At 41.2% G+C, this 9920-nt stretch overlaps 1 protein-coding gene across 1 annotated transcript; it reads left to right on the top strand.

The window, feature by feature from the left end:
• Window positions 1-1789: 1789 nt before the first annotated feature.
• Window positions 1790-7363, top strand: LOC127296090 (LRR receptor-like serine/threonine-protein kinase FEI 1). The gene is made up of 14 exons (XM_051326120.2): window positions 1790-2020; window positions 2987-3184; window positions 3275-3410; window positions 3598-3669; window positions 3779-3850; window positions 4029-4100; window positions 4341-4412; window positions 4502-4573; window positions 4748-4845; window positions 5066-5224; window positions 5294-5632; window positions 6295-6588; window positions 6724-6857; window positions 6954-7363. Exons 2-14 carry the CDS (start codon window positions 3091-3093, stop codon window positions 7164-7166), a joined length of 1827 nt encoding a protein of 608 aa, XP_051182080.1. The 5' UTR covers window positions 1790-2020; window positions 2987-3090; the 3' UTR covers window positions 7167-7363.
• Window positions 7364-9920: the final 2557 nt, after the last annotated feature.

The raw sequence follows: 9920 nt of genomic DNA, 5'->3' as shown, positions 1-9920 counted from the left end.
ATCAAGGTTAAGCCAAATACAAAGGTAAGATTAGATCAGTATGCAACTTATAGCCTTTCCCCTGTTCTTTGTGCATAGGAATGTAAAAAAAGAAGTTTGAGTGGATTATGGAATCCTTTTGTTTTTTTCTTTGAAATCTACACAAAAGAAAACTTTCCTCCATTTTTCCCATGCTTCGTTCCCTTGAATCAAATGGATGAATGGTGAAGCCATATGAAAAACTCTTATTCCTATGAATCAGAGAGACCCTAAAGGTTATTTTAGTGTTAATCCGCTTGTATTTGGTGCCACTATGTTCACTCGGGGCCAACAATTTCTTTTTCCGTGAATTTCGTCAAAGATGGTGCTCCCTCAGTTGCATAGTATTTTTCATATTAGACGTCGAATCCTCGAAATCAACGACAACTAACATGGAACGAAGGGAGTAAATGTTTTTAAGTGAGGCGCTCTAGACTAGCATAGCCTATTTATCACGGTAGGGCAATGATAACCGTTGTTGGGTCGCTAGACTTTGATACACTAATAAACTAATTTGTTTTGTTAGAAGAAACGATTATCCAAACATAATTTAATTAGCTAAAAGTCGAGCAGTAAACGAACTTATCGGGATCCACGACACATATTGGGAAAATTACATCCAATTTGATATGAACATATGAAAGCTATAAAACCAGTAAAACAATTTTTATGGACCATCGAGGGCAATCTAATCGATATAGATGGTTAGATCGATGTTTTCACCTGCTGATATCGGATTTGGTTGTGTTAAAGTTAATGTAGTTTCCTACTCTCTGGGTTCTATACTGTATTAGTTATTGTTGATCTAGTACAATTTTATATCAAATCGGCCAGAGATAACTACTAATATGAAACTAAGGGAGTAATAGGTAGAGATTAGGCAAATGATCAAATACATGGAAACTAGCCAACCAAACTGTACTATACTCCTACTACGGTCCACCACCACAGTAATGAACAGAGGAACACATATTTTTTCGATAAAGGGAATATATTAATATAAAAAGATATCAATTACACCCAGTTTATGCAACAACGCACCACCCTAATGGCACTACGGATGCACACAACCAAAAAAAGAAAAGAAAACTAAGAAATAAAAGTCCCGCTACAACATCTCTGACCTAACAACAGCAATACATCCACCGCCAAGACAACACCTGAAATACAGACTCTTCAAAAAACGACGTCTCCAAGAAGGGAACAGTGCTCTAACACCGTCGTCGCCCGATCATAGATCTTAGGTTTTCACCCTGAAGATAGTCCCCGCTCTCAAAACAATGTCTCCAACAAGGTCATTGGCAGACACAAACAGTTAAGGCCAGACCTTAGGTTTTCACCCTGAAAGGTAGGAGTCTGAACTTCACCTATGTTGTCGCCCCTACTTTAATACCGCTGCTGTGAAGCCCGGAACACCAAGCAAATCTCTCAACAGCGCGGAGACTTCAACCTCCCTTAGTTAGTCCTCCCCTCCGGCTTTCATGAACTTTTCTTATTCTGACTTTCATTATGGATCCATAGTCAGATCCATAGTCAGTTGATGTCAACACAGAGGAACATGAGGATCTAGTAGACAGATAAAATCAGTACGACCAAGCAGACAGAATCCGTAGATTATGCAGGGCAATCTGGTAGTTAACCGAGTGATTAGCTGTTCGACCCGTGCCCCGTCGCTTAGGGCGCACGCGGACAAAACCGCCCTCACTAGCTCACTCTACTCTGTAGTCTGTACTAGCTCGCTCTGCTTGCGCTCACTCACTCCACTGTACACCACCACCGCCGAGCAAAGCCAGCGGCTGCCTAATCTCTTCGGACCCATTTACCCTCCCACCCTCACTCTGCTCCGCTCACCACCACAGTGACCACACCACTGCCGCTTCTTCGCAGCTCACATCCTCCCACCTCCCTCCCCCACCGCTAATCGCCGGCCCCATTCGCCATCTCGTCGGCCCCCCGACCTCGCCGCAGATCGCCGCCGCGCTTCCTGCGGGCGAGAGCGCAGGTACGCCGTCTCGCGCCGGATCTGCGCCGTTCCCGCCGATTCAAGCATAGAGTTTCGTGTACAGCCGCGCTGGGTGGCCCGCCGGATGCGGCGGCGGCGGGGGGCGCCAAATTGGTTTCCGCATTTCGCGTCGATAGCGCCGCGGCGGGTAGCTATGTCCTGCTTTTCTGTTGAGCTGCGGCGGTTGTTGGAGCGGCTTTAACACTGGATGCATGCTCTCGTTTGGTAGCAGGAATTAGTAACTGCTTTCTTGTTTCTTCAGCTAGAGCTGCTAGTTTTGCTCCCCTTCTGCATGGATGTAGGTAGCTGAAGGCGGTAGTGGATTACTGGGGGCTGGGACTCTGTCTGCCAACGGATTTAAGAAATGGGAGTGCCGGATGCTTTTGCTCTGTAGATTTGCTTCGTTTCGTTTGGGGAAATCAATTGTTCGAAGCTTGTTCAGTTGGCGTGGAACAGTTGTGTGGACAAAAGTTGAGCTTTGCGGACTGGTTTCCCTTTTATTCTGTTTCGATGATGTAGCAAACAATTTATTTATGTTTCTTTAATGAAGCAGGGGCGAGTCCCTTCTCATAAAAAAAGGTTATTTGGACAAAAAACATAGAAATGTTGCATAGAAAATTGATTTAGCTCCACCCTCAATTTTGTTTAACTCCAAATTATCGCATCAATTTCGTGCAAGCTCCAAACATCATCATGTCCAAAAGTGGTGCATTCACTCTGCTATTTGTTTCGATAGAGCGATGTGATGATCGTTAGGGCGTTAAGGCATTTCTGAGGGTTGTCTTAGTTTGTGATGATTTTTTTCGAAGCTGTACCGTAGGTTTTCCCACCGCATCTCCCCCATTTTTATTACTTAAAACAGAACAAAGGGAAGTCTGTAAAAGCGGGGCTAGAGATTAGCTCCTAAACATGAAGCTAACTAGTTTGGGGATGATTGCTGATATGTTTTCCTTTTCACCACTGCAGGGTTGTGTTCATCTCTACTTAGGAAGATGCACACCATATTCCTTTGTCGATGACCTCTGGAATATGCTCTAGTTATCTTTATATGCTTCACCAGGTGGTCATTAATGGGCTCTTTTTTGAGAAAACTGCCCGGTTTCCTCTTTGTTTTGGTAATTCTGCACTGTGTGGCTCGTGAAGCAAGAGCGCTAAATACAGATGGTATGTGATGGTTGTGGCTGGTATTCATGTGAACCATTTGAGTTTGGTGTTCTTATCTAATGTTAACGTTCCAAGAATTGTTTCTTACAGGTGAAGCACTTCTTGCCTTCAAGAAGGCAGTTACAAATTCAGATGGGATCTTTTTGAACTGGCGTGAACAAGATGCGGATCCATGCAACTGGAAGGGTGTTAGATGTGATATTCCCACTAAAAGAGTGATAAACCTGTAAGAGTCGAAGCTGTATATTAACTGGGTTTATTGTGATCTGCTCTTCTTAACCTAGCCCCTCACCATTTTTCTTTGGTTATTTGGTGTTCATTTTGGGATAGCATTTTATAATTTGAGAGGATCATATTCAATTTTTTGAATTGTGTTGCCATAAATATCTTGCCACTAACTGCATTCCCTTTAGGAGTCTTGCATATCACAAGTTGGTTGGGCCGATACCACCTGAAATTGGGAGGCTAAATCAGTTACAGACTTTGTAAGTGTGTTCAATTTTTTTTATTTATTCTTAACCGATCTACTGTTAATATCCACCTTATACATGAAAGCATTTGGTCTTTGATATAAATGTGGTTTTATGTTATTAGATCACTAGAGGGGAACAGTTTGTATGGTTCACTCCCTCCTGAATTAGGAAATTGTACCCAGTTGCAACGACTGTAAGTTTTATACTGACTCTGATTACTAGTAATGCTTTCTTTCCATCATATGAAATATTAGATGGTAACTGATAGTGATCTTGAGGATACATTGCAGTTCTGGTTGGAATCTCCTTTATGTGTGCCAGAAAACTTCTAGTGTAGTGATGGCTTCTATTTCTTCTGTTGTCACTTGCAGGTATCTACAAGGAAATTATATAAGTGGATATATCCCTTCAGAGTTTGGTGATCTTGTAGAACTTGAGACACTGTGAGTCCACTGGTGGAGTTTTAGTTGATTTACTTCCTGTTTTTTTATTTCAATAAATCTGATTGTCAACTCTGCATGAGATTGATATCCCGTGTTATATTAATGAGATATCTTATACAGTATTGAGTCATATAATAAAGCTTGGACATGAGTTATCTGTATTGGAATGTAGATCAATTCCTCTGTTTATGTTTTTAAAGATTAATTGCCATTACTAAATTATGTTTCTTTATCCTACAGGGACTTGTCCAGTAATACATTGAGGGGATCAGTCCCACAGTCTCTTGATAAGCTGACCAAACTTTCATCATTGTAAGTGTTTTGTTTATCTGCATAAACATGTCAAACTGCTGCCATGTACAATGAGCCTTATTTTTGTATTATTTTCACAACCTATGCAGCAACGTATCCATGAACTTCCTGACAGGAGCAATACCATCAGATGGTTCACTTGCCAATTTTAATGAAACTTCGTGAGTTGTCTTTCTCTGTGTTTGTTGCATCTATCTAGTTTAATCTGTATATTTTTATCGAGTAAAAAAAAATAAAGAGGTCTTATGCAACATGCCGTTCTTACCTCTCCAACGAGGGGCCATTATGCTTTCCCATTTATACCATTGAATCTGAATTTTCACATTATAATGCAGCTTCATTGGAAACCGTGATTTATGCGGGAAGCAGATTAATTCAGTGTGCAAAGATGCAGTTCAATCACCATCAGATGGCACTCAACTACCTTCTCCAGGTATCAGATAATTAAACATACTACTCTGGCATCTTTTGTTCCATGCTTGTAACATTTTCTATCTTAGAAATGCTGAATGCGCATATATTCAACAAGTCTCTTTATATTCCTCCGAGAAACACACTTATGGCAGTTTTGGATTCTGTAAATTGATCTTTTGTTTCAGTTCACCACTATGGGTATATTACCTGAGATTTATTTTGCTGTTTTCTTATGTTAGGTGACGGGAGCAAAAGTTCCTCTACCAGACTTGCTATAAGTGCAATAGCAACAGTAGGAGCTCTGCTATTGGTGGCTTTGATGTGTTTCTGGGGTTGTTTTCTGTACAAGAATTTCGGAAAGAAAGATATTCATGGTTTTGGGGTGGAGCTATGTGGAGGTAACTATGCCCTGCAACTACTTCACATGTTGTAAATAGATTTTATTGTAACCTTGCTTGTCATTTCAGGCTCTTCCGTTGTGATGTTCCACGGGGACCTCCCTTATGCCACCAAAGATATCCTCAAGAAACTAGAGAACATGGATGAGGCAAGTGTCATTGGATCAGGCGGTTTCGGAACTGTTTATAAACTTGCAATGGATGACGGTAACGTCTTTGCATTGAAAAGGATAGTGAAAACAACTGAAGGGCGTGACCGGTACTTCGATAGAGAACTCGAGATATTGGGAAGCGTGAAGCATCGTAATTTGGTCAACCTCCGTGGCTATTGCAATTCGCCTTCATCAAAACTGCTGATATATGACTACCTTCCAGGTGGAAGCCTGGATGGAGTGCTACATGTACCTGGTGAGTGTCAAGTTGTTTTTGTCAGCATACATCTTGATTATGTTTTATTGAACTATTCCTATTATTTCATAGCTCAGTTGAATGCGCATGGTAATATAAATTGATATTTGTTTTGCTTTCTCAATGTCAAACTAAGAATGTGTGTTTGAAGTCGACACTAAAATTAATATAGTCTTAAGGGCTAGATAATTGATGCCTGAAACTCAACATGACATCAAAACTCAGATATTCTTAATTCAAGATACAGTTGGTATTGCTGGAGATCCATTGTTGAGCAGTAACAGTTGCTATTGCCAGAGATCCAGTGTTGAAACGAACAGGATCCTCGGAGTAGACCTTTTAATCTAGGGGAAGATCCTGCCAAGGAAAACGTTCAGACAACTTTGCCCTTGTAGTAGATTCGTGTTTTAGCCAACATCAAGTTCACAACATATCTTTCTAAGCTCAACATACTGAATATTCTGTAGTTCGGTTCTGTATGCAGTTACTTAAAATTGGTTCCATTTATGTACTGTGTATATGCTATTTTCTGTTCTAAATTTGAACCGATTGAACGACAACCATTTTTGCTCAGGTCTTCCATGGGCACTGATTTATTACCGAGCAGAAATGACCTTTTTATGCCCAAGCCTAATGTCTCGTCTGTTTATCGGTGTTGACAGAAAAAAAAGCCGACCCAGCTGACCTAACTGAACCAACTGAATCAGCTGAGCCAGTTGAACCGTTGGATTGGGATACACGCATTAACATAATACTTGGAGCTGCAAAAGGCCTGGCTTACTTGCATCATGACTGTTCACCTCGAATAATACATCGTGATATTAAGTCGAGCAATATCTTACTGGACGCCAATTTTGAAGCCCGTGTATCAGACTTCGGACTTGCAAAACTACTCGAGGATGAAGAATCTCATATTACTACAATAGTTGCAGGAACATTTGGATATCTTGCGCCAGGTATGTGGAAGTTGTTCAATTTCACCAGTGAGGAAAAAAATGCAGATTTGTGTCTGCTGCCTAGTTCTGAAAATTAGTTATTAATATATCGTTTTGAATTGGTCTGAGCTAATATTTGCAAAACCGAACATCCAGAGTATATGCAGAGTGGCAGGGCTACTGAAACGACGGACGTCTACAGTTTTGGAGTTTTGGTGCTTGAGATACTAAATGGAAAGAGGCCTACTGATGCATCCTTCATTGAGAAGGGGCTGAACATTGTTGGATGGGTACGTCATTTTAGGTCCTTTCATTTCATGCGAGCTACCTTCTTTTTCTGTGGATTTACCACCTAGCTTAAGGATAAACCTTTACTGTATTTGCAGCTAAATTTCCTGGTCGGCGAGAACCGTGAGCGGGAAATCGTTGATCCAAATTGTGAAGGCGTGCAGATTGAGACCCTGGATGCCCTGCTCTCTCTTGCCAAACAATGCGTGAGCTCTTTGCCAGAGGAGCGGCCGACAATGCATAGGGTGGTACAGATGCTAGAGTCGGATGTAATTACGCCATGCCCTAGCGATTTCTATGATTCAGAATAGGCTACGAACTACGGTTGTTGTTGCTGCTGCTGGTGGAGGCACATTCCATTTATTCTTTGCAGATTATGTAAATGCATTGCCGCGGTGTTAGCCTCCACTAGGCTGGTTCTACGGGGAGAACATTTTTTGCGATTTGTATGTATCTTTGCCACGCTACAGATTGCTGTATGTTAATTTAATAAGAAAACTTAGTTGCAGCTGGCTGTGCTTGTATCTAATAGTTGGTAGAGTGGAGCCTAAATGGCCAAAATTGAAAATTCGCCGTTAGAAATGTGCTGTCCAAGATCAACATGGCATAATGTTGATTTAGTTCAGTCCAGGGTGTATAACTCGGTAACTGTCCCAGGATGAACGTTATTGTGTCTGCAAAACTATTGGGACAGTGAGCTATGTAGAACTAAAGAGAATGACAAGCATCTGGTAATGACTATCCCTACATTTCAGAGAACTGGAGTATGCAAGAATGCCGGAGAGGGAAGGAAAGCCAGCGGTTGTATAGAAACATCACTGAGAAATTGAAAGAGAAAGCCTGACCGGCCAAGCTACAGGCTACAGCCTTGGCAGTTCAGCAGCAAGATCCTATTACCCCTAGAGAATACATGGATCGATCTCCAGGAGTCAGAAACATTCCAAATAATTTACTCGCTCCCTCCCACAAAACATGCAGGAGGTTTGTAAAAATTCGAATATACCTAGATACTATTTAGTATCTAGATACATCTAAATTTAGATAAAGTTTACACAAATTTTATAGGATTCGCTACATCCCACAAAACATGTCGGAGGTTTGTCAAAATTCGAAGGTGATACATTAAAATTTAGATATATCTCAGATAGCTTTCATAGGACGGAGATAATATACAAGCAACAAGACATCTAGGATCCCTATACTGGTGATCGCTTGATATCCCTTCATCATTAGTACTGAATCGGTATACGTAACTCAGTATAAAACCCATATGATTTAATTAAATTGTACTAACATATTTCATGCGTATGGATATGAGTATGTACACGGTGGATGTCGTGGCCGGCAGGCGGAATGGGCGACAAGGCAGTGCTGGCTAGCCATTAGGCACTGCAAGGCGCTGACACACACAAGCCTCGGCAATGTCTCGTTGGTGCGTGCTGGCAGGGTTAGCGGCAGCGCGATGAACGATCGGACAATTCAGGGACAATTTGGCCAGACCACCTGAGCTTTGGAAATGAGACTAGCCGGATTATCTCGCACCCTCTTTGGTAGTCTCGTTTGACACACACAGACTGTCTTGCGCTGCCCGTGTCGGGCTGTCTTGCCGCACCGCTCATGAGGTTGGCCGGCGACGACTATGATCGCGTGGTTAGTCAGCGGCGCCGGTGATCGGCGGCGGCGCGTACATGAGATAGATCGGGGAGGAAGGATCAAACTTCTTACAAAACATCCAAAAGTTGAAAACCAAAGATTCACCGGTTGGCACGACAACATTAACATGGAATACTGCCCATGTAGTTCAGCACAAGTGTATAAATAGGTAAAACTGTGAAACTCAAAATTATTCCTGGGTGTATATATATCCAGCGGTAAAAATATATTTTAATTTTTTAAAAAAACTTACGATTTTTTTGCATGCAGAGGGACATGTTCTATGTGCTTACATGAAGTTTCACATAAAATCGATATTTTTTATACCATGTGTAAAAAAATAAAAAAAATGTTTTGAGAAACAGATTATTTTAAGCACCAAAATTTATCATTTTTACAAAGGATATAAAACATGTTGATTTTTCCTGAAATAACTTTATAAGCATGTAACATGTCAAGATATACACAAGAAATTTTCTTTTGTTTGTTTAACATTTTTAAATTTGTTTAAAAGCATTTGAAATAAAAGGTGCATATCCATTCGTGTGTAGAAACACCCTGTCGGGTAAAACTAACCTAACATAAATATTGTTTCTACAAAACCATTAACACTAGAGAGAAACGAGCATCTGATAATAACTATTCCTAACATTCCACATTTAAAGAAGAAAGGAAAGTTATTTTTTTATTTGGGCGTGACTAATTTTTTAGTCTACGAAGAATTAAATTAGTTCTTACTAGAATAAAATTATCAAATTTTTGTTAACCCATGTTGTAATTTATCATTAGCATGGATCACGGAACAAATCTAACGGTTTGTAGGTACTTTTCTAGTTGCAGTCTCAATTGTAACAAAAAATCTCAGTTATAACTTACCTTATAACTTAAATATGCAAATATAATGTTGAGCACTAACTTAGTCTACTGAAGCTGGCAATTCCCTTTGATTTTTGTAGATTTTTACAGAAACAGGACCCCCCCCGGCGTCTTGAAACTCACGACTCAGTGTTGGATTATTAGGCAATTTCCGTGTGAGTTTAATTACCGAAAGCAACATTATAGATGCACAAGCATACTTAACCATACACATCAGACTAAGCACATGCATCAGATCTGGACATGGAACAAGTAGCAGTGCAAGGTAGGAGAGGAAAAGCATGTACATCGCGACCGGGAAGGTCGCACCAGCAGCACCACCACCACCATGGGAGTTGTTGATGTCGCCCATGGTGTAGTCGAAGTCGTCGATGAAGCAGCCGAACCGGCGAAGATGAACACAAACAACAACGAGCAGTCGCGCCGAGACGCTCCCCAAAAACCTTATCGCCCGTCTCCCGGTGCAGGATCTCAACGGACGGAGTTTCGGAGGCATGCTCTCCCGGACGGCTGTGCACGCAGTCGCCGGGATGGTG

The sequence above is a fragment of the Lolium perenne genome, chromosome 4 (genome assembly GCF_019359855.2).
Source record: "Lolium perenne isolate Kyuss_39 chromosome 4, Kyuss_2.0, whole genome shotgun sequence".
NCBI classification, from domain to species: Eukaryota; Viridiplantae; Streptophyta; class Magnoliopsida; order Poales; family Poaceae; genus Lolium; species Lolium perenne.
This window is presented reverse-complemented; position numbering and strand designations above follow the sequence as displayed.

Excerpts from the sequence above, each read along its gene's own strand:
- LOC127296090 (XM_051326120.2), top strand. The coding sequence starts at position 3,091 with ATGGGCTCTTTTTTGAGAAAACTGCCCGGTTTCCTCTTTGTTTTGGTA. Across the intron at positions 3,670-3,778 it reads CTAAATCAGTTACAGACTTT|ATCACTAGAGGGGAACAGTT; the intron begins GTAAGTGTGTTC and ends TTATGTTATTAG. Across the intron at positions 4,574-4,747 it reads GCCAATTTTAATGAAACTTC|CTTCATTGGAAACCGTGATT; the intron begins GTGAGTTGTCTT and ends ATTATAATGCAG.